Source organism: Gambusia affinis, linkage group LG21, assembly GCF_019740435.1.
Source record: "Gambusia affinis linkage group LG21, SWU_Gaff_1.0, whole genome shotgun sequence".
Lineage (NCBI taxonomy): Eukaryota > Metazoa > Chordata > Actinopteri > Cyprinodontiformes > Poeciliidae > Gambusia > Gambusia affinis.
In genome coordinates, this window is record NC_057888.1 from 14,068,294 (window position 1) to 14,094,059 (window position 25,766).

The 25,766-nt window shown below is 35.1% G+C and overlaps 1 protein-coding gene across 4 annotated transcripts in view; it reads left to right on the forward strand.

Moving 5' to 3' along the window:
- Positions 1-25,766, forward strand: part of tpk1 (thiamin pyrophosphokinase 1) — a 94,813-nt gene that overhangs the window by 36,253 nt on the left and 32,794 nt on the right. For 3 of the 4 annotated variants that reach the window (XM_044105316.1, XM_044105318.1, XM_044105317.1), the window contains 3 exons: positions 2,790-2,864; positions 14,224-14,293; positions 24,052-24,124. In XM_044105316.1, the coding sequence (XP_043961251.1) occupies positions 2,790-2,864; positions 14,224-14,293; positions 24,052-24,124 (218 nt within the window). Of the gene's footprint in view, positions 1-2,789; positions 2,865-14,223; positions 14,294-23,761; positions 24,125-25,766 lie in introns of those variants that run through there. The other variant, XM_044105315.1, reaches the window with a different exon arrangement.

Below are 25,766 nucleotides of genomic sequence, written 5' to 3' on the forward strand. Positions count from 1 at the left end.
TGGTAAATTGCACAACTTTCACTGAGACATGTCGAATTAATCAAATTTACCCACATCTTGATGTGTGATAATGGTGGTGGCGATTTCCGCTCTTGATCGCATTGCTTCAGTTTTAACTTTCTGAATTAAACAGCTTCAACTCTGCATGGAGAAAAGGCTGTCATTCCATTTATTGTTCCATCCCTAAAGTACAAGACAGACTATTATTTAATCTTAATCACAAATGGCAATTCCTTGAGTTGATGCTTTCTTATTTATTGAATTTCTGTGTGTGTGTGTGTGGGCGTGCGTGTGCGCATGTGTGTGTGTGTGCAACTTTGTTTTCTGAGTTATTTATGCCGTTTGGCACTTTTAGAAGAATCTCAAGGTGACATTTCTTTGAAGCCAGAGTCTTAAAGGCCACACATTTCCTCCTGTGGGCGCTAGTGTATGTATGGGAGGCGAATGCTTATGTGACAAAGGGTTATCTGAAAAGTCACGGTTGGTTGAGTTTGTCTTTTGTTCTCTATACACTGGGAGCCAATTAGGACACAAGATTGACAAATGTGCTCCTCCTTCTTATCCTTCTTACCTACCCCTCCCTGTGTCCTCCTTTCTTTTCCTTTACCTGTATATTCTACTTTTCATTCTCTTTCTTTTACCCTTCCTGTGCGGTGTTGACTTTTGTATTTAAAGTGACCTTCCGGTGATGTAAACTTTATAACAATATTAAGCTCACCTTTGCAACAATATCAAAAAGGGACATATTTTCAACTATTCTCAGCAAGGATTAGATAAATTCTTTGCACTTAAGTGTACAAAACCAAGAAGAGAGTTTTATTGTTTTCTCGAGGCATTTTGGATTTAGAATTTCATGAAATTTGAAGAATATCTGATATGTATCTTCTCTTTCTTTGCTATTTTTTGTCAAGCTTCCGTACCATTGGCATGAAAAGTTTCTTTGCAAACATTCTAGCATCATGGTACACTAATGAGTATCGACTTTGCATAAAGTTAAGATAAGAATTTCACACATTTTCATCTCTAGCATGTTAATTCTGTGCTAGTTCTGGAAGAAATGTAAATTTAATGTGGAAAGCCTGTTTATTTAATTTAATGGATTGGATAATTGAAGAATTGAGGCACATGGGCAATTAAAACTTTGCTTCATTTACAAACAGGAGCCTCAGTAATGTGTGGGCAAATCATATACAGTCAAAAGAGCATGGCACTTCCTCATTTTGTTGGTCACCAGAATGGTCACCCACTGCTGTGGGATGTCATCCCCAAATAGACGTCTTTGCCAGTAAGTTATCATTGTCCTGATCACTCTGGCATGAACAGCACATCCAAGCTAATGCCACATCCATGTAGGTCTTAAACAAACCAGAGCACTGGTGCCTTTCTTACAAATTTGTGTTATCAGCATTTTGTTTATTTGGCTTTGTTCTCGATACTTTCTGGGCTGTTCATTAACAACACACTCAATGTTAGCAGTTTGGGTCACATGGTTGCAACTTAGGTCACTGTTCAGTGTTCAATAACACATTGATTCCAAATGCTGTGAAGAAGGGTGGTTAAAGATCTACCAAAGTTGTGCCAGTAACTTACTTATAGATAAAACACAATGAAACACTGGTAAAGACGTGTCTGCATAGTTTTAAAAAAAAAATAAAAAAATAAACAATATATTCAAAATGTGAAGTCTTATGTACACTAAAAATGTCAAAGTTGTGTATTCCACACCTTTGTAAAAGCATAGCCTGACTGCATATTTGAAAGCCTAATTTTATCAAGACGTTCTTTACAAACTTCTGACCAGACCTGAAGATACAATTTTGAGGAAGGAACACATGGCTTGCATTTTAATATGGCATTTACCATTGGTTTTGAGGTTGACTTTAAAAATTAATAAAAAATGATAATTCAATAAGGAATGAAAAGTTTAAAGGCAAGGTGAAAAAAAGGTTATGCTTTCATAAAATGTCCATTAAGGTTTTTCCATGTAGCTTTTCCTTTACTTTGTCAATAAATGCAGACTTTTTGCCCCCACCCATATCCTGCAGATAGATAGGTTACAATTCTAAAGTACTAGTCAGGGGATCTGCATTATCAGCAAAGCAAAGGGGAAGCTAAAAGCAGATTGATGAGGGGTTGAGGGAATAAATAAATTCCTGAGCTTTGAGACAGAGACTTTGACAAAGAAACAAGGTGGAACTCTGATAAGAGAGAACGTTGCAGATGACAAGTCCTGTTTTACAATTTTCAAAGTGCTTTTTCTGGTCACGTAGCCACAGCTGGTGCATGACGAAGGTCAGGGTATTCAGATGAGACTGGATGAAATGTGTTCAAGCAGATGTGCACACAGATTTGCCTTATTTCTTGACAAATGATGAGGACTTTGGTGTTAATTGTAACCGTGGTCAAGGAGAATGAAAGTACTGTACTTACTACAAGTTATTGCTTAAACTGGATACTCAATGGGCGATTTAGGTTAACTTTGGATAACTTAAAATCGATCTTATTGAAAACATTTTGAACTCTGCTAAAATAAAGTTGACTAAATGTTTCTTGTAGACTTTTTTATTTCACTGTCTTCTGAAAGTTGATTTGTAGCTCGTTAAACAATATCTGTTTCTGTATTTCTTGTCTGGTCTCAAGTAGCCCCTCAAATAATCTTCAGTTTGCATTCAAAACTTATCTTAAAAATTAAATAAGTATATAACAGTGTTTTACCTTTCTTTCCATTCTCTTCAATAAGCTCCCATCTCATCAGTGTACCTATTATTTTCCCTGTTTTTGTATCTCAGGCAAACAGAAGATTTGTCTCATCATTCTGAACCAGCCCATTGATAAGAACCACCTGCACACCCTCTGGGGTAAAGGTATGTAACTCAAACATCACAAACACAAATCGGACAGGACCTTTTTTTTACAAATTTGTATTAGTTAATTGGTTTGAAGAGACCATATATTAATTAAAATGTGAAACTACAGTTTCTCTCTAGCCAGCTCTGTGCTGAATATTAAATTGATGCCATGTTGTTGAAAGTGCTTTGTATTGACTTTCAGACTGCCAGTGCTGGGGATTTTAAAAGTCGCACAGCAGAAGAACAAAGTTGATTTTAGGTTAAGCTGAATATAAGCTGAAGACAAATTTGCTTGTTATCCTTGGCTCCTTTGAAATCCATAATCTTTTAGACACCTGTTGAACAAGCTGAGTGTAAAACTGCAGACATGTGATGTGTCTAGCTGCTCCATCTCGATATGGCCCAATCATAACCATATGGTGCTCGTTATATCTGCAAATTGCTAAGAACATGCCTCAGATGAATGGTAATTATACAGAATTTAACGACTAAGCTGAGTGAGAAGGATGCAGCGTGCTACATAGCTGTTAGCCAGATTACAAACAGTGAAAGGTTAACTTAATGATTCCTTTCTCCTTGCAAATATGTTTGCGTTTAAAAATAAATTAAAAGTAAAAAAAATACATTAAAAAATCTATTTTGAAATGTGTAGAGTCTTACTTTTGTCATTTTGACATGTTTATTGTCTTTCTGAGCCTGAGGTTTTCTAAAAAATAAAAATAAATGATGCACTCCACACAAATGAATAGCTTAAGATCATATTTGGCTCCAAACTTTAATAATGAATGCAAGTTATTTTATTGTCTATTGTTACTTCTTGACATTGGATGACTTTTTGTGGAACAGTTGTTATTCAGAGTTGTATTTTTATTTTCCTGATTTGTTAGAAGATGATAAATGCCTGTTTGACCTTTAAAAGTTAGTGATTTCTTCAATAATAGCATATAATATCTCTCTTTTTCTCCGTCTCTCTCTCTGTATATATATATATAAATATATATATATGTCTGTCAATGAGTTGTTGATAATGAGTTAGTAAGTAACCTATACCTGTGATGTTTTGTCTCTTTGCCATTTTGTACTTTCAAGGTTTTGTTTTGTTACCTACTATAATAAGCTCTGACAGCCAGTGATCTGAAGTCATTTTCTATAATCCTGTCATAATAGAATATGACATAAATAATAAAAGGAGTTTCACAGATAATGGCATTCATAAGCAGGAGGGTTCTCCTAATTGTTTTGGTTTCACCAGGAGTATTGCTGTACAATATACTGCAATGTCCAATCTTGCAATTGCAAATAACTGGCAAATAAACTCATAATCAGCATCCTATCGATAAATTACTTTAACATAGTTTAATATTTCATTTCTTCCAGGTTAATATAAACGAGTTATTTTACAGGTATGGGATAAAAGCAAAGGGAACAAAACAGCAAAAATAAGGGAGAAACTCTACTTAAGTCAGGGGCTTTACAATCACATTAGGCATACTGTAATTGGCGCAGTATAAAGTGACTGAATGGCTCCACTTTTGCAATCACAGAATACTTGTTAAGCCCAAGGGCATTTTGGTGACTCTGCTGCAGAACATGCATCAGAACCCTGCTGACATCAAGTTTGCTGGGTTTATTTAAATCTCACTATTTTTTTGTGGCAACCTCATAGTATAATTAGCTTCCATGTGCACTCTGAAGCCATTGATTAGGAACAGAGAAGTTAAGACTTTTTAAAACAATGAATAAGTGTACTTTTTTTTTTTCTTTTTTTTTTTTTTTAGTAAAGGAACGTCCCACATCTGAAATGTCAGCTGAGGATTTTTTCAAAACTCCTTGCCTGAATTGTATTAAGAATACAGAATATTAAATGCCATTTTAACCTATATCCTGCAAATTAATTTTGTTTTAATCTACTAATTACATCTAACAATGTGCCAAACAGAAAATTTATGTAAATTAAAATGAGACTGACAGTTTATTATTATTATTATTAGTTGCAAAAGGAGAAATACACAAAGAAGTGGCCTGAATCAGGTTATTTTGATGTCAAGGCCATGGAACATCAATTAAGAAATCCATTATAATTTATGAAAACCAACAAAAATTTATTCGGCAAGGTGTTTCATAAACAAACTTTGAAGACAAAGTTTGATTAAAACCAGTAGAAACCACTTCTGATTGAAATTTAATGAACAGGTCTTTGATAGTCTTATCATCTGAGCGAAAACCTGAGCAGCACCTAAGCTCTCTCCATCTCAGCCGTGCAATGGCACACTTTCTTCAACATTGGCTTGACATGAGACAACCTTTGCAGAACATTTCATAGCATTTCACAAAGAAAATCACATCATCCTGTTTCATGCTAAATATTTTCTGCTCTTTGAGATAAAGATTGTTTTGAATTTCTGTGAGTCAGTTGAGGAAGACATTTAACAATTCTTAAATGTGAGAAATCAAACATTCCAGCACAGATCAACCAAGGGCTAAAAAAAAAAACTTTGTTAAAAATGAAAAACTTTGAAGTCAGTAAGTGTTTTTTCCCCAATATTTAATCTAAATTAGCTATTTGGTATAATTGGGAAGTATGACACTTCTAATAAATCCTTCCAAACCACATCTTTGGAAGGACTGATAGCAAACCGCGGTTAAAGCTCTAATTCCAACAAGGCTGCCAGAGCAAGAATGAGTTGGTGAAATTGGGTTTAGAAAATTCCTAAATTTTCTAAACTTGCACAATATTCTTCTGAGACCTTTATTCTAATGGCAATTATGTCAGAGATTGGGGATTATTCAGTTCTCCTTTTGACTTTCTCCTTTTAAAGTGACCCGTTGTGGTTTTTGAAGTGTTTTAATTATTATTCTGCTGTTAAAATTTTATTAACTCTTAAAATGTTCAACCACAAGCCCGAAGCACGAGCTACTCAATATTTTTCATCTTAAAGGTCTGTTTGTTTCTCAGTAATACGCCTTGCTTTCCAGAGTTTTATTTCACTGTAATTGTATTTAATACACCAGAAAACCATTGTGCTTACAGTTTTTTATATCCTTCTTTTGATTTGTTGGCATTCAGTGTTGATTTGAAAAGATAAGACATTTGCAAAGTCTACAGTATGAAGGTTTTTGCCCAAACAAGCTAAGTCTGGTTAAATGTAAAAAGTTTTCTATTATTTTTTTCATTATTTTCTTCCTTTGACATTTCACAAGAAATTAATTCATTAATCTTATTGAAATTTTTAAACAAAGTGGTAGATGTACTTTGTCAGCATGATATAGCTTGATGCTGTCAGAGTAGTTTGCCCCCTCCTGGTGTGTATGACATTAGAGAAAAAGCTTCAGAGACACTTTTGGGGGTTTCTGAAGTCACAAGCAATTCTGTATTCTGGATCTCAAAACGTGGAAGGTTTCCTTAATTAAATTTGCTGTAGGCGGCAATGCGCATGGGACTTGTGTAAGAAGTTTTGATGGGTTGATGGCTATGTGTGATGGACAGATCTCAGATCTCTTCAAGTTGGATTGTAAACACGCTTGTAGCAAGTTTATCTTTTCCTGCTTCAAGTAGTATGTATTTTTAATGGAGTTTATGTGATAAGCAGATGTCACGCTGCTCACGAGCGTGTCTTATGGCGTGTCACTCTCCTGATGGTTGTTCATCTGGAGGCATCATAGCCATCTTGAAATACACAGTCTACCACAAATAAACACGGCTGATTCTCAGGTCTTCTGATGTGGGGCCCCTCGGGCCCAAACTCTTTACCTGTGGGAGAGGTGAAGCAGCAGGGAGCACAGGAGTGATACAGGCTGCCAAAGATGATCAAAGGGAAACTCAAGAGTGTGATGTTGTTAAGTCGGATCAAGCGGCTTATCTCAATCACGCACCCTCTCTCTCGTCTAGACCATCAGTCTTCCACTCATTCACTTGCTCACTAAATCAGTCCCCCATTTACCTACTCTAAGATGCTTCATCGACTCATTGTGCAACGCCACTAACAAGAAGTTCAATAACGCAATCAGTGAAGGTGGTTATTGCAGCGAAGCAAACAAAAATGTGCCTGTGTTGATTACAAGTGCCTTGGTTTGTCATTTATTGATACTAATAACCTTGTTGAAGTCTAAGAACGTCACCCCACCTGCACGCTGTGCCAGTCAGCTGAAGTGATAAGTTGCTGGGAACAAAAGCAGATGTTCTTCCTGCACAACATGCTTGAAAACATGCCGAGTGGCATTAATAAATGTATTGGGAGTTTGAAAAGAAAATCTAAAGCTCTAATTCCAGGAAAGCTGCTGGAGCAAGAATGAGTTGGTGGAATTGGGTCATCTCGAATAAGAAAGACTAAAAGAACCCTGCTGGCTTTGCAAAGCAACAGATTGGAGCTAGAAAGAAAGTAAATGAAATATTTGCGCAGGAGATCAATCAAGTGTGGGGTACAGTGTAGAAATCATGGTGGATCTGAAAGCAAGGTGACAGATGGAGGAGCAGAGAGGTGAGCCAAGAGATGAAGAGAGGACATCACACATAATGCTAAGGACTGGGATCTTTTTGTGACTGTTTGCCCTCTCGTGTTCCGTGCTTAAGCCCCCACTTGACAGGTTTTAATCTTCCACCAAACCTCATCAATACAGGCCTGCTCCACACTCACCATGTTGTTGGGTACACTTACCTTGTCTGCAACTCAACAGCAGCATCAATGAAAGCACTTAAAGGGCTCAGCAGAGTGTGAGGAAGTGTATTATCTATCATTCAGCTGTGAGTGACAGGAGTAGCTGATTCTTAAACCTGCTGGGAAGGGATTACAATGGGTAGTTTACTCACAAGGTCATCTTTCTTGACTGGAGCTGCATTTCCAGCATAGCTCCATGTCATATTGCCGTTAGGAGTTTTATGATTAAAATAATTATAATTGTAAAGTATTTTTTTGTGTTTCTAAAGAGTTTTTACCTCCAACTGCCCTTTGATGTCAAACAGGAAGGTGCCAACAGATCTCTAAAACCCTTTATGCTGCAAAGTCAAGCCTCTGAGGAACATTCTAGCAAGTAACACTTGTAGATGTCATTCATATAGTAGCAGTGCTTACCTGGGTTGTTTGTGTCAAAAGAAAATACACATAGACACTTGAATGTAAGATGGCACTGAAAGAAATTCCTCCTACATTTCTCAACAGTTTTAATCTCCTTTCTAATGGTTATTATCCTCAGTTTTGAATTTCTGTTGTGCAAGCCTAACTCAAATGTTGTGTGAAACAGAAGTAGAAGAACTACTCCAAAACAACCAACAGCACATTTTTTCCAGTCAGAGAATGACAGTAATTGCATTTTACCGCCTGTGGATGGAATGCAGATGGAGAGATGATGTTTTTCAGGTTCAGATTACCCACTTTAACCATTTAATGTAATAAAGACAAACAGGACATTAAGATATCTAGAAAGACAAAAGCTCCCACAAGTCTTGTGGAAAGTTTAAGAGAACATTAAGCAGATGTTTTATGAATATTTGTCTGGCTTAATGGTCTGTTTAGAACAGCTATGTCAAATTACCACTTTTCAACCACACCATGCTTCGTTTTCTCATAGTATAACATTACTAAATTAAAAGGGCATCTTAAACAGAACATACTGATGTAAGCCTTCCTCCTCAATTTGTCCAAACACACTGATTAAACGAATTCAGAATCGAACTTTATACAGACTATACCATAAATATGCCCTTAACTTTAGGCCAAAAGATTGTTTAAAGCCACCATATGTATTCAAAGACAGAGGTTGAAAACTCTAAACGATCAAAAAGACTTTCTTTGCTGCTATAAACTTAAAGTCAGGCTGTCTCTATTGCTCTTTTACAGCCTGAATGAACTGCAGATAGGTCTTGACATGTCAGGGAAAATATGTTTTATTTTAACACGTCTCGTATATCTCTGTGCTTCCTCTGATATAATCAATGCAGCCCTTACAGACACTACAAATAGTCAAATTTAAGGTTTCTCTCCACAGTAGCAATGGGGTTTTTGAGTGTTGGACAGCCATTTCTGGATTTGTTCATAAATTTTACGCTGACCACATTAACTTTTCAAGCCTAACTTTTCAAAAATAAAAAAAAGGTACAGTGTTGCTTTTTTCTTCTCCATAGATCCATAGTTAAGCCACAAAAACACACAAAAATTTGCTTTTATTAAACTAAAAATCAAGTAGTTTATTAAAAGTGAATATTTTATTAAACTTGCCACAATATCTGATAAGTAAAGAGTTGCCTTCTTTTTTGCCCCTGAAAACTACAACAAACCCAAAAAGTTGATCATAAAGACTGATAAGTTTGAAGTTCTGTGGTACGTAACCCGACCGTGTTTCCTTTACAGCTTCAATAATTTTCCTCCAAACCAGAGCGTGGTGCAAACGTCCCGTTACTTGGTGTTCTATCTTGCATATAGCTCATAGAAAGTAATCAAACAAAAATCCCTGCAAACTAATTTGTAACAATGAAATTTTTGCTGCTAAACCTGCTTTTTGTAATGTGCAGGTTGTAACTCTGATGTCAGACAAACAATGAACCTGCGGTAAGCTGATGGAAAACTCCTGAAGCTGAGAAACTGCGTGAATTCACAAAGTGGCATAAATCAAGCTAATACAACACTTGTTAGAACATTGAAATTCTCCATTCAAGTTTTTAATTTTTTTTTTATTTTAGAGCTATAGAATTTTGCAAACTGTAATTATTTCTTTAGGGTCAGAGTCTCAGAATATGTTGGGTTTGGATTTTATCTTTAAGCATATAGTCATCATATTGCAACAAACTGTTCAAAAAACCAAAAAAAAAAAACATGCTCATCTTCTAGAACCTTCAACAATTTTCAAGTTGTTTGTGTATGTTTGCGTGTCCATGTGCACAAACCTATAAACAACTTATGAGTGATAGTTTTATGTTTTGTCGTCAGGCTTCAAAGAAAAGTTTCCTGTTTCCTTGAGAAGTTGTCATTTGAATTCTGTTCAGCCTTTTCTCTCTGTAAGAGATAATGACTTATTTACATGCATTCCAATCATCGCTTGACACAAAACGTAGACACCGAGTAGTGATTGGGAATAACACACTTTTAACAGCTTTTTCTTGGCTATGAGTGTTTGTCACAGTCAGCTTGACTTCGCACCCCTCTACCCATTCCCCCTAGAATGAATAATCATTCTTCTCGTTAAATCTTCTATCATAAACCAGAAATGCATCCTAAACCTATATTAGGAATATTGAGTTATGTAATTTTGGTGTGAAGAGGAATATAAATTTCCTAGGTTATTTAAAGAGTAGTTATGTCTTCAGTGTGATATTATTTGCGTGGAATGTGTGAAGTTTAGCAGTAACTCTGAGATCTTGTTTTTCCATTCTTATGTTTTGTAATGAGAGCACTTGCGGGTTAATTGGATTACTTATATTTACAATTTATTTAAATTTGGAAACAAAATCTGTTCATCTTGAAGTGTGATTTTGTTTTTATTGCTGTCACCAGGAAGCATCTCCCTTGTGTTGTTTTGACAATTAAATATGCCAGCTCGAGATGACTTAACACTTCAAATTACATTCAGTCAATGTAGGTTTTCTAAAATAAAGTTAAAAATAAATAAATTATAGTCAAACATATCTAAACATTTATATATGTAGATGGCAGAGTTATATCAGTGCTTTGGGATGGACCCAACTGGCAAAAATGGAACAAACGTACAAGTGTTGCCCGTCTCTTTGGTGCATTCATAACTTAATTTTGAACAAGGTGCAAGCGGAGAACATCATCTGATTCTTTGAAGTTTCCCCGAGTGGGCACAACAGCAGCCCCGAACAGAAAGGGGGCCTTAAAAAATAGGCTTTCGACTCAATTTGAGAAGAACAGAAGCCATGAAAGAGCATGCATTTGCAAATAGTTTGCATCTAATTTAGTTAATCATGAATAACATTTCAGAAGTTGAAAATAACTGCCAGCTTGGACTGCTTTTAATCATTTTGCAGCAATTGCACTTTAGCTAATTTAAACCTTATTTGAACCCAATACATTTCCTGAATGGAATGGAATTAAGTTTATTTATGCAGCTAAAAAGTCTTCATTGCTGATGTTGGTTTTAAAGGAGCTGCATTCAAATTGTGCATTGTTATGCCATTCTTTTATTAAATTGATTTATTCAAAAGCCACAAGTAGAGTTTGGAAAGAAACCTTTTATAGGAATAAAAAGCAAACAGCCGTGAATTAGGTGTGAGACGAGGATGTTGGCCCGTTTTACTTTGAGATGCTAAAGTTCAATACATAAAATATTTCTAAAAATTATTTGTTGTAATTATTGATGACTTTATTCCATGAAAAGCTCATCTCTGTTACAATATATTCAGTTTAATTCACTTTATTTATATAGTTCACAACAAATGTCATAAATTTATAAAAAAGTAATTTCAATTCGATCAGACATACATTCCAATTAATTGTAGTTGTCATTAAGTTTAGTTTATTATTCAAAGTTGTACTATGTCTTTCCTCTATGCATCAGAAATTAAAGGGAGACAAAGTTATGTTCACAAAAAACAATACTATTTGGATACAGTGTCTGTTAAATATTTGGTCTGATATTTTGATTAAGTCGCATTGCAAGCTACAGTGGCAGCGCAGGTAGCAAAAAACCCCCCAAAAAACATATATATATCTGTGTATGTAAATAGTATACATAGTTATTAGTTATTTCCTTTTAAGGTTGATGCAAAGACAGCGGTCAACACTGATGGAACTGTTTCAATCAAACCTGCAGTGTGTGTGTTAGTGTTTTGTTTTTGTTTTTTTTTTGTTTTTTTCACAATAGCTGTATCTTTTCAACACTATCCAATCAATTGTTTATGTATTTGTTGAAGCTTGTTTTTTTTACATTTAATATGCCATCTAATGCCTGTGGAGTCTGACTCAATTTATTTTGTTGTTCGTTTGGAATTTGTCTGAGCATTGCACAGTTTGACCACAGGATTAATTTCCTTGTAGTTTCAGTCCAGGGAAAATGGAAAACAGTTTTTTCCTCTTTCAATCTATCTTGGTGTGGAATTATGGACTCTAAAGTGTAGGAAGATCCTTGTGACTCTTCTCAGATTAACGGGCAACATAAATTGCTTCTTTGAGATGATTGCTGATGTCCTCTCTACTGTCTTAACATAAAGCTAAATGTGCTACACCAGTTTTTTCTTCAAATAGACGTGGCAAACCCCAGTGGTAATCTGTTAATCGAGTACATTTGAATAAAAACAGCTGGCTAATTTGTTAACATCCAATATCTAGCTGCTGTTTTTGTGTTTTTAATTATAGTTCATGCTAATGCAAATATTTAATCACTCATTCTTTCTTTTACTAGTTTCAGCTTTTGTAATTGTATTCTGTCTGGATTTTTAGGGCTGGGATTTTGCCAATATTTTATCTCATAAATTTATCAAATACAATTTTCTTCATTTTATGTAGACATGCTTAACAACAAATATTGTTATTGTTCAAAAAACATAAGATTTCCTCTGCTCTTTTGAAACACTATGTATCTTCTAATACTTAAGAATCGTCACTTTGGTGAATTTTACAGAAAAGTTAGTTTTTTGGGGTTTTTTTATCATTGATGGTAGATATACTATAAAACAGAAATTGAACATAAAAGTAAAAATCTGATTTATGCTTCGTGACAGTTTATTACCAGAAAAAGAAAAAAAACGCTCATTTCTTAGCACCAAATTAATAAGTAATATTATTGTTTATAAAATATAAGTTCTTTTGAAATACTGCTTATATGCTTAGACAACAAATTTAGAGTTGGTAAACTTTGAAAGACTAAAATATGTAATGTTTACATTGTGGCCCTTGGTTACCAGAAAACACTGCCATCTCTTAGCAACTGCTTAACAACAAATATTGTTATTGTTCAAAAAACATAAGATATTCTCTTCTAATACTTAAGAATTGTCACTTTGGTGACTTTTACCGAAAATTTTTTTTTTTTTTTTTTTTTAATGTTAGATATAATATAAAACAGAAATTCAACAAAAAAGTAAAAATCTGATTTATGCTTTGTGACAGTTTGTTTAACAAACAAAGAAAAAATGCTCATTTCTTATCACCAAATTAATAAATAATATTATTGTTTATAAAACATAAATTCTTTTGAAATACTGCTCATCAGTTTGGTCCCATCAATTTTAGAGTTGGTAAACATTGCCTTGGTTACCAGAAAACGCTGCCATCTCTTAGCAACTGCTTAACAACAAATATTGTTATTGTTCAAAAAACATAAGATTTCCTCTGCTCTTTTGAAACACTATGTATCTTATAATACTTAAGAATCGTCACTTTGGTGAATTTTACAGAAAAGTTATTTTGTTTTTTTTTTATCATTGATGGTACATATACTATAAAACAGAAATTCAACAAAAAAGTAAAAATCTGATTTATAATTTGTGACAGTTTGTTTAACAGACAAAGAAAAAATGCTCATTTCTTATCACCAAATTAATAAATAATATTATTGTTTATAAAACATAAATTCTTTTGAAATACTGCTCATCAGTTTGGTCCCATCAATTTTAGAGTTGGTAAACTTTGAAAAACTAAAATATGTAATGTTTACATTGTGGCCCTTGGTTACCAGAAAACGCTGTCATCTCTTAGCAACTGCTTAACAACAAATATTGTTATTGTTCAAAAAAACATAAGATTTCCTCTGCTCTTTTGAAACACTACGTATCTTATAATACTTAAAAATCGTCACTTTGGTGAATTTTACAGAAAAGTTAGTTTTTTGTTTTTTTTATCATTGACCCTACTTTTTCCTTTCAATGAGGCTTCTATTGAGGTTCAAAGGTTATTAATCATCGAAGGGATGGGGGCTTTGCATGGTTTTTGGCTTTGTGTGCTCAATGTTTTCTCCAAATGAATGCATGGATTTTCTCCAGTTACTCTGGCATCCTGACTGTCCAGATCAAACATGTTAATTTAACAAGTGGGAGTAAGTGTATGTGTTCATGGCTCACCCTATGATAGACTGGCAACAAGTTTATGTTGTACCCAGCCTCTCCTTAGAGAATGTTTGGCTAGGCTCTGGCCAAGAAAAGGTAAAAATGATAGTCAATTATTTTTAAAAACCCAATGCAGTCAGTGCACATTTTTACTACATGTGCATTGACTCAAGAATCCACGTATTTTGAGGACACACCACTCAAAGGCCACCTGAGGTGAAAACCAATTTAAAAGACAAAAAATACTACTGTTAGCTTTGAAATGACTAAAAATGAGAGGCGTTTTGTATTTTAGCAATAATGACACTGAGGTTTACAGCAGTTTCCCATTGAGTCACACAAGTTGACAGACTGTATGGTTTTTTGCCTTTTGTTCTTTAGCTCTCTTGAGGGCATGTGCTGACGGAGGTGCCAATCAACTTTATAACATCACCGCTGGAGATCGTGACAAGTGAGTTAGCCTTAGTTTCACATTTGAATAAGTTAATTAGTGTTTTGACTTGCATGCCTAACTTTGTGCATAATGGTGTCTTTTGGAAAACTGCCAGGAAACGGAGAAGCTTTTCTCTCTACATGTTTGAAAACCTGAACAGCAGCAGCTCACAAACCACATTGTGCATCTAAAACCGTTATCTGACTGCATGTCTATGATTGTTTAATGGATTTCTGTGCTCCAGGTGAATAAATGTGCCCTGTTTGTGCGAGAGTGCAGGGTGTGTTTCTGATAAAGTAGCACAGGTTGGCAATTTGCAGCAGCCTTTTTTTTTCTTTTTTTTTACGGCTAATGGAGGGCTGCTGTCAGGACAGAGATGGATCTGGGGATCACTGGGTCCCTGAAGTGTCGAGACTTTCACATTAACACCCAGAGTGTGAGCATGAAGTGTGTGTGCTTTTCATCAGGGTGCGAATGGGATGTTAGATGTGTCTGTGTTTGTCTCACTGTGTGCATGTCCTTGCAATTCTACAGCTGTAACAACCACTTGAAGCTGTTGACATTGGAGGTAAGGACATGTTTGCCAAGTGTCATTATTTAGTACAATTATGTCCTTTTTATACTAAACAGATTTATACAATCATTGAATCTGCAATGGAAATTTAAAGCTTTGAAATGCTGTTCTTGATAAAATATTGTAAAATCTGAATATGTCTAGGCATATACTAAAATAATTATCAACCTTCTACTCATTTTTTAGTATGTTCACCAATATACAAGTAGTTAAAATTACAAAAGTATACAAGTTAACTATGTAGTCAGTACTTAAGGATTTTAACAAGAAATATTGAAGGCTAAAAGTTTAACTTGATAAATGGAGAAATATAACTATTGGAACTTTATTTGAAATCACAATTTTTCTTCAGCAATTTGACACAGAAACAGTGCCATCAGACAATTGCTTTCTATGATAATTGTGTTCTAAATACGGAAAGTATAATTGCGTATTATAAAATTGAGAAAAGGCTTTTTCAGCTGGGGATTACAGCCAATTGTTTTGAATGACAATTATATTTGAGCAGTTTGTGGTAGAAAATGACTCTTGTTAAGATGATGGCAACGGCTTTATTATTAGTCAACAGCCAAAGCTTAACCAACATTTTTCAATCTTAGTCATTTTCATTTTTAGTCAACAACCAGATTTGGGGATTGTGGTTTATGTGAATAACAATTAATATGTTTTAATTTCAAAGTATTTTTATTTTTGATAAACCAATCACTGTGCAGATCCCTGTCAAATAGATAATGCCATTGTGATTCAGGATCCTGACAATTAGAATGCAAACCCTGGACATTGTGAATCCCTTCGGTGAAAAAACGGGATTTCTGGTATGAAAATTTGCCTTTAAATTTGTTAGAAACAAGCTTCCAACTATATTCTTAGAAATAAAATCATCAATACATTTAATATTTAGGGTCTTGTATTTAGGGATTGTACAAAAAATGCCATGTTTCCTAGAGAAGCTCGGGACTTGCTTGGAGAGAACTGACAACATCCACTAAAAACACTGAAAAAAAGGCTTAAGCTGAGATTTGAATCAGAATGTTTGATGCTGTGAAGCTACAGTGGGAATCACCACAGTAGTGCACTTTTTACCTGTCAATCAAGAAGCCCAATTTAAGATAATTAGAGGTGCAATTATGTGAAGTTACTGGTCAGAAATCACTTCATGCTTTGTGCTAATCTTAAAGAGAGGTCCACTTTAATTACCTGAAGGACCATTGTAATATATTTCTGGGTATTTTTTCTGTGAAATGACTCTTTTGATGTGTAATTTAAGTCAGTATATATGTGTATGTACTGTAGGTATGCGAAACAAAAAAGGGTCACAGCATTTAGAGATTGCGTCTTCAACATTTTTACCTACATATTAAGTATTTGTAGAATTATAGCTGCAGAGCTTTACACATCAATTTTACCTCTCTATAAGTCTCAACTTTGTAAAGGAGAAGTCTGTGTGCTGTAAGTTATTTCCATATGAGAAGAAAATAGGAATAGTTTTTATTTATTTATTTATTTTTTTACAACCAAGTATCTTAAATTTACTGCATTACATACTTTTTAACCTTCCTTTAAAAGCAGCAAATGACGGAATGCCTTATGGGGAAAATAGTAATGGCCTTAATTAGTGAAGTGTGGATAGGCGTGTATTTGACCCCATGGTTGTCTGTTTGTGGATATTCAAGCTGGAACAAAAAAATGAGGATGATAAAAATTCTTGCTCAGTCTCTACAGAGCGTTCTGCTGTCACCAGAACAGAGTGGGTGGACGGCATCCCGCTGTTAAAAGAAAGGTGCCACGTAATTTTCTGTCAAAACAACATTAATGGTAGACATTAGGGATGTAGAGTGGAGGGTGTGCTGTAGGCTAAGGCTTTCTGCTTTCACGATGAGTCAAGTGACAATGATTCCCCTTCACATTGTGGTGGTGTTAACAAAAATATGGCATATTTTTTAACCAGATGAAGACTGTACCCCACTTATTATTCAAGAAGTCTGGCTCAGTGTATATATAAAGGATATAACATACGCATACTATGTAATTGAGATTATGGATTAGTGGTTTTCCTGTTGACACTTTTGCCTTCTCAAGTTGTTGGGTTTTTTTTATTCAGCCAAGATGTTTTTCATTTTTATTTAGTTTTTTTATGTCTACTTAAAGATGTGCTTCTTTCCTAAATAACTGATTTCTTCAAGTTGTGAGTTTCCTCAAAGTATTGGAGTATGTGATTTTCTCTTATGAAAGCAAACTGCAAAAATTTTCAGTACACTAATCTAGTATTGGAAACCTATCCACCTTTTAAAATGGGAATATAATTGTAACTTTATGAATTGGTAGGTGTTGACAAAATTGAAAATAACAGCAATCTATGTCATGCACATTTTTAAAAAAGAAATCTCTTCAATTATTTTCACTTTTTTAGCAAAATGACTGTGACATCAATGTAAAGCTAACTGTATGTACTGAACCCGAGCTAAATTTGCTTTTATTGAAGCTCATAACTTTTTTATTAGAGCTGCATCCTCAATCCTGTAAATATCACTGAGCATTATCCGAGCTTCAAATGAAAATAGTATTTTTGCCTAATTTGTGCATTTTATCTAATCTTCTGAGGATATAAGTCAAAAGATGGATGAGCCTGGAGGAGATCTTTCATGAATGTCCGAGGAGGTAATTGTATGCGGGCAGAGTTTATAGCATTGGCAGTTGTGGGCGTGTGTGTGTGCTGTTTGACGGAGTTGCAAACATAAGCGAATATGATTGTGTCAGTATTTGACTAAGCGCGAGTATGAGAGGAAGAGGCTTTCTGAGCACAGTTGTGTCAGCATATTATTGTGTATGTATCGGGGCTTGGAGCAGATAATGCTGTCAGCCTTAGCAAATGAAGTTGTCAAGCTCAAGGCTTCTTATTTTATGAGAGTTAGAGCTGAAGAAAAATCTCAGACTGACTTGCTTTTGGTTTGTCTTTGCACCGCATTTGCCATTCATGTGTTGAATGACAAATATACTTTCTATGTTTACCTATTAAGCAGGCACCTGTAAGCATTGTGTGGTGATGACTGAAGTTTTGAAAGAACCCTTCTTGCTGGGTTGTAAACTGTTGTTTTAGATGGGCATAAGAATTATGAAATTGTATTGGAGTAATTATACAAGGTCATCCTCCTTCAAGAAAGTAACCCTTTGAAATAGGCAAGATCAGGTTTCTGTCATTGCACCTTGGATAAGGTTGCAGTGAAATAAGATGCACATTTTTCACCAGAATTGAGGTAAAAACTATTCAATACACATACTAATGCATAGTAACTTACAAGTTCCAAGAATAACATGTTTTTGAACTTCATACATTACGAAAGGGCTTAGTAAGTACCTTTCTAGAGCGATCATACCGATTAAGCACCACAGACGTCAATTATAATTACCAACAGAAAGAAAAATCAATCTCTAATTCTACACTCATAGTTAAACTCCCTTGAGCATTGTTCAAACTCGCAACATGTGATCAGTCTGCACAAATTAGATATAGGATTTATCCGGTAAAATGTCTCCCGACTATTATGAGTGACTTAATAAAAACTCTCAGTTTGTCAGCATGTGTTCTGCTCCATAGAAGATGTTGTACAACTGTAGTCGATGCTTGTCACTGATTCAGTGACAAGCATCTGGCTGTAGTTTTTCACATTCATTATTGTACGTTTCTACCTTGTTGGTTCAGTTGGTCCCTTAGATGGGGTGTTATCTAAAAATAATAGTAGAGTGACATTGTGCTTCCTACTGAAAAGTCAAGTAAAAACTGTACCTTGTTGTGTCAAAGTAGTATTAGTCTCTTGAACATTTACTCTGTCAATGTAGACATTTTTGTCTTGTTTAAAGAGTATTGCAATCTAGGGTTCCTATTTACAGTGAGCGTTTGTACTTACATTTTAAAATCATGTGTTGTGCTATCTTTTTGTTTCATTTTCTGTGTTAAAATTACTAGTGTACACAAGCTAAAACACAATTATAACTCTTCTTTTCCAAATTATGACCAACAGATGCACTTAAAGAACATGATATATGAGATGTAACTGTAAGAGGGGTATATATTGACTGTGTGTGGTTATTAGAAAGTGTGAAACACTGACTTCCTTTAAATCTCAACTAAAAACACACTTGTTTAGAGTTGTATTTGAAACGTAATCAATTGCAAATTTATTGACGGAACCTGACTTGATATTGTTTTTATTGTTGATTCTATGTTGCATTGTATTTTTGTGTTTGATTTGATGTAAAGCACTTTGAAATGCCTTGCTGCTGAAATGTGCTATACAAATAAAGTTTGATTTGATTTTGATTTGATTTAGATTCCAAAAAGCAAGCAAAACAAAGAGTGACGCCACACCTCCTCTTATCTATTTGATTACCAAGGCAGTGTTGGAGGGAAAGCCTTATGATGAAACACTGCTGGGGCTAATTAAAAGAAATATCCAATGAATTATGAATTCTGCCAAATGAATTGTCTCTGCCAAAGTCTAATCTAATTTTGTACCATGAACACACATGAACACTAGCGTCTATGTGAATATTAAATTATTTATTTGTGGACTAAAAACAAACATAATAACACTGAGTCCTGTAGGCGGGCATCAGAAAGAGGTTGTTTTGTTTTTTTTTAAGTGGAGTTGTGTGGGGTACTTAAGTGGTCAGTAGCTCAGCAGTTAAAGTAATCCTAGTTTTGAAAATAAGTGAAGAACTCTCCTGAGGGAGGTAAGTTAAAAGCTTCTCAGCACAGGGACAAACGAAAGATCAAAATTTCATGATCCAACTTCTTTCAGTTTCAGATTCTGTTTTTGAATCCCAAAATAACATCTGTAAGACTGTAGGATTGGATAATTATCAAATAAGACACAACATATTTATTGGAAGAGTATGGGGATGCTGTACAGAGGAAGATGCATAGGGGAAGCTCCAAAAATTATAAATGGACTCGGTGATGTAACACAAAGCACTCTGTGTCTACTTTTTACTTGTAAACAATTTAATTTATAGTCAAACAAATGTTGACCATCACTCTCATGTACAGAGCCAGAACAGGAGAGTTCATCTATATACCAAGTGAAGTGAAATGGCATTTATGTGTTAATTTCGAGGGATCAGATTCCCAGGTTGATCACCAACTGGGTACAGCTCTGTTTGACTCTATCTGTTTAACTGTTGTTTGAAAAAGGCTTAAACATAAGATACTGTTTTTCACTGTCATACATTCCTTTCAGTCAGAACTGAGTGACCATTTGGAGTTTTTTTTTTACCCACTGATGCTGTTCATTAGGGAAACTTCTGCTCCCTACTTCCTCTTTGCTCTCAAAACCTTAAAATCTTTCTGTCATTATGGAGTAAATTTCCATCCATTTATAGCACCTCTGAGAGACAAGAGTAGGGCATCCCTCTGGAGGAACCGAAATATAGCTGTTTCCATTTAGGCCTCAACTCTCACTACCTGACTAAGATGTTAGGAACAGGCAGGTGTTTGGAAAAGCAATGTGATATGCTACCATATTAAAAAAAAAAAAAAAAAAATTACTTGCAAGACTAAAAATGTTGTGCAATAGTAGGGAAATGACATTATCATTTCTAATTTTCCTTCATGCCTGCAATTCACAGCAATTTATCTGAGCCAGAGAGCTAAATTTGTCCAACTGCATTGGTTTAGGATTGTTTTGTGTATGAGCTGTAATTATGGTTTTCAAAGTGCTTCATCTACCACTTCATTGTCTTTTCTCTTTTGATTGGTGAAAATGGAGTGATAGGAGAGATGCAATCAGAGGCATATTTTTCCATTATTGAAAAGGACATCACAAATGAAGTGTTTTTCACATAATACTTGAAAAAATGACAGACTAGATTTAAATTATGTGAACATACAGTTTGGACCAGAGGATTGCATATACTTTTCATTGGGATAAATACCTTTAATATTTTGGGCTTTTAACAGTGCATTTGGATTTTGGTGGACTGATTTTACAAAGTGCAACTTTATTAATTTAGCAAATACAAAAGCATGGTGTGCAACTTTGAATTTAATGTGGATTTTCAGTACTCCATGCAGGGTCAAAGACATACACAGAGAAGTTCACACATCCCCATTAATGTTTGGTTAAAAGTCTCTTAAGTCATATCTTGTTAAGATACCCTGTTTTTGCAGTTTCACTGATGTTCAGAGATATGAGAAAATTAGTTATTAGAGAAAATATAGTTCAATCATTAGGAGAGAGTGGAGGATGGAATGAAAGAAAACTTTGAAAGATGAAAAAGTTTTGTTTTAGGGAAAATGAGGGGAAAAAGTTAGCAAGGAAGACGCAGGGGAAGAAATAGACAAATGCAGACAGACAAATAGACACACTCTCACGTACATACACAGGCAAAGACAGACAAAGGTCACAGTGCCATCCCCGCCACCGGTGCTCAGACAAACTGCTAGTAAAATGCTCTATTTCCCATCCAAATTAAACTGTCAGTTAATATTAATGTGAAAGTGAAGACTGTCAGCCACGCAAGATGCATACACACAAACACATAGGCAAACAGCTTTTACGCCCAAACACACTGACACAAATGCAGAATTTCGAATCTCGCCTGCTCAATTACTGGCAGCCGAATGTGGCATGCACCCAGGTCACAAAGAGGTCTGTGCGATATGAGTGTGTGTTGTGTTTTGTGTGTGTGTGCGTGTGTGCTTGTGCATAGCTTTGATCAAACCCGGTGACACATCTCCTCCCATCAGTCACATGAAGGTTATTTCTGAATGAAGATGCTGTTGTGGCACTCTACTTAATAATACAAGTCAGAAAAACTGCCTCTGTGTGTGCAATATATTTGCTGCTATTTGTGCGTACTATATAAGTGTGTGTGATCACATTTTCTTTAAATGAGCCAATGTAAGAGAGAGATTTGCAGCTGTGATCGCGCGTTGCTAAAATTTTGGTGGAGTTGTATCTTTAAGCATGATTTTTTTGAGTGGGTTTATTTTGTGCACGTGTGGCAGCTGATTACATGCAATTCTGCTTGTGTTTGTCTTGGTGTATCTTGTTGGAGCAAATGGGAATGCAGAATAAGGGAGGTAGAGAATAATCCCCATGTATCTCTTTCTTCATCCGACCGGAACATAGCTTTTGCGGCTTTCTGTGAAGCACTCACAAACAAACGCACACAAACAGAATAACCAGCCAACCGTAAAATCATAATGTCAGACCTGTTAATGCCTTCAGATAGCAGCAACTGTAGCCCTGCATGCTCTTACCCCACAAATGCACACACAAACATAAATGTAATAAACAGAGACCTATCTCTCTTTTTTGACATAATACTCTAGTGTGAGGAGTATCCTACAATGTTGCCTCTTCTTACTAATAGAATTGACTGAAAATATGAATTCCTTTATCCTGGTAGTTCATAAGATCTCAAAGCAATCTATCACTTTGGTTTTTCCTTTTTTGGCAATTTAATAGCGAGCAATTTAATAACCTGTAAAGAGTTACAGGTAGGTTGATTGTTTTCTGACAATCTTTAGGACAGTTTTCATTGCAGTTAATTGCCTGTCCTAAAAAGCTTTGATATTTGTTGTCCACTTTAAGCATTATTTGCCATTTAAACACATAAACTGAGGAAACAGATAATTTTAACGACTATATTACCCAACTTTACAATTACAATTGTAAAATTGTAGTCGCTACATGAAAGTTGCTAGCTCTGATTTCACATAGAGCTAGTAACTATACACACATCACTGATTGCAACATCCAATTTCTCATTCTGAGTTGAACTGGCAACTTATAGTGTCTCTCACTGTCAACAAGTGTTGCTTTAAGTTTTATCTTTGTGCTGATTTTACTACCTTCCATGACATCTTTTTTCATTGAGGTTTTTGATATCAATATTCAAACCTTTGAAGAGGTTTGTGGTATTTTAAAATAACTTTATAAATTGTTTTTATTACGATAACTCAGAACTACGTACTTTTTCTTATTTTTTTGTGTTTGTCCACAGCAAGTCTTTGCGACCAGACTGCAAGCTTATTGTTGTACTGGGAGTTTCCTATTCTATAGGAAATGTATATATTTAATTTGTAGATGTTTGTTTTTAACCACCTAAAGCAATCTACAAATTTTATTGTTGGATCTAAAAATATCAATAACTCATCTCTGGCTATGAGTAATTTTACTTTATTTTGAATAACTTTTAACTGTTTTGTTGTGTTTATCAGAGTTTTATTCATTAGTTCAAAATGATGAATTTTCGTTACAGGTTTTCCTAACTGAGCTTCATTTTGAGCTTAATTACTGCAATACTAAGATTTGCACAGAGGAGAAATGGACGTTTAATCAAGGTGTAACAAACATATTGCAGTTTTTTTTTTTTTTTTTTTTTTTGCTTTAATTGTGAACACATTTCAATCATATGATTGAAATTTATGTGAATGAGAAACTGAATTTCCAGAAAAAAAAGTTTCTTTTTTTTGACCTGTTCAGGGAATTTCTCTTACTCACACTCATAAGAAGTGACAAACCCAAACATTAGTCCACATATGTAGCTTTGAAAAACATACAGTAAACATTTTGCACTGCTTCCTATCATTCATTTCTTCACTGAAGTATTTATAAACTAAAAACTCCAACAATATCACCCATCATTGTCAAAAGAATACTTAAGAATACTTGTATTAATGGAAAAGAAAAATCTATTGAAACTCATTTAACCTTGTTTACCCCAGGTATCCCATGCTATGCTTCTATGTGTGAGAGACAGACCGCAATAAACACGTCTATTTATTACAGTGTTTGTGACTAATGAGCAAATTTACCCCCAAGCCTGTAATTACTCTGCAGTGTTGATCTGTTTGAGTTTTTCAGGCCCTATCTACCTAATTATAGGAGCATAAACATAAACTTTTGCTTCTGGATGCTGCCATGTTTGCTTTGGTGTGCTTTTCCATCAATCTTTACATCTGCCGCAAGCTTGACAGGGCCAGGCTCAGAGCCACAGAGAATCACCCTGTCAGTTTCCATGTCTCAGCGTCTTCCCCCGGCGGCGTCACTCTTCTCCCTCGCTGCACAGATCAAAGAACTGACACATGCCCCAATGTTGTCTCTCCCCTTCTCCCTTATATCTCTGACTTGCACTCTTTCTCAATCTTAACCCTCTCCCTCTGTCACTCACCGTCTCTTTCTGTCCTTACATCCAGCTTTCTCCCTGACTACATCAGTGGGGATTTTGATTCCATTACACCAGAGGTTAAAGCTTTCTATGCAGACAAGGTGAGTGGATCAAAACTTCTGCACACAATTGTACATGTAGAAGCAATGTAACTTTAAGCAGTCGTACAGCCAGACTGAGGATAAATGGTCCCCCAGTATGTCGTTTCCTTTTAAATATAGTTTCAGAGGTCTGAAAAACATTCACATTACTACTTTTTATTAACTCCAAACACAATGCTGGCCACATATTTTGGCACATATGGTAAAAATTTACTTTAAACTAAATGTATATTTAATTGCAAAAGCATATTCTTATATTGTCTGAAATTTTTTGAAAAAAATGTCACTTTTAATTTGACCAGCATTTGTGTGGATATATATTTTTTTTTTTTCTTAACATTTTACCAATCTTATCAATGGTGCCACCAAATTTATCTTTGTCCGCATAAGTTTAAGTAGCTGATTCAAACATACAGATTCCAGCTGAAGATTTGAACAGACCAGAGCTTTTACATTTCATTACTAACTCAGCAAACTGTCCTTTTAGCTTCTTACACTAAATGTGTTGGGGTTTGACTAGCATCTGTTATAATTTAGCAAAATTTCTTTCTTGTCCTAAATTGAACAAAAAGAGGGAAAAAAATAGTAATATGTTGGAGAGAATTTACTGTAACCTTCTTCATTTTTAATTCAAGACCATTAACCTATAATTCCATGTGCTCACTTTTTGGTGAGCTAATGTAAAAGTATTAAATAATTTACATTGTAACAATACAACTATGGCAATGTAGCGGTGTAAATTTACTGTGCAGATACTTGACTTGTAAGGTCATTTTAATTAGTCTGAAAAGACCAACAACAGCCATCTTCATCTTTTGTGGTCAGTTTTTTTTTTTTTTTTTTTTTTTTTTTCTTAATTATGAATTAAACATAACAGGAGCAAAATATTTTTGGAGGGATCCACTAGTTAGATTCTGCATCTTAGTCTTCGCTGCCTTCTTTCCTATACTGTGGAGACAAAAGGTATCCAAGGTTAAAAAAGAAAATGCAAATCAATCTTTGAGGTGGTCTTCCCATTGTTTTTAGTCAGTGGAATGTCAAACTGCAGGCTCGATTCAATAAATTATTAATACAGCGGAAATCAGTCAAGCATATACGCTTGCCTCCTAGAAAAAGAAATACAAAGCCTGCGTGATCTTTGTGCTGTGTCACTCTATGCATTACTGGTGCTGATCTAAATATGCATGTGCATTCTCGCTTACACATGCTCACAACCTGCACACACACACACACACACCAGATGACAGATTTTGGGAATTCTTCAGCTTTGTCACTCTTTTTCCCCTCCTCTGTCTCAATCACTAGTAGTAGACGGTTTTCAGAAATATCACACAGGTTGTGTAAAAAAAAAGAGCAATGTTTTGGGTTTTTTTTGAGAGAGAGAGAGAGAAAGAGAACAGACTGTTATGGTAATGCTTTTGAAGCAGAACAATTGAAAAGTTTGAGGCGTTCCTTCAGAGATTTGCCGCAAACGGTGAATAATTCTGCATAAATGGAAAAGAGAGAGAACAGAAAGGCAGCCACCAGGGAGTGGGAGACAATGGGAAAGCAGGGATGGAAAAGTGATGGAAGGAGGAGGGGAGTGAAGGTTGGATGGATGTGATCAAACGGAGTGCGGCGAGCAAGTTTTGTGTGAACTCGA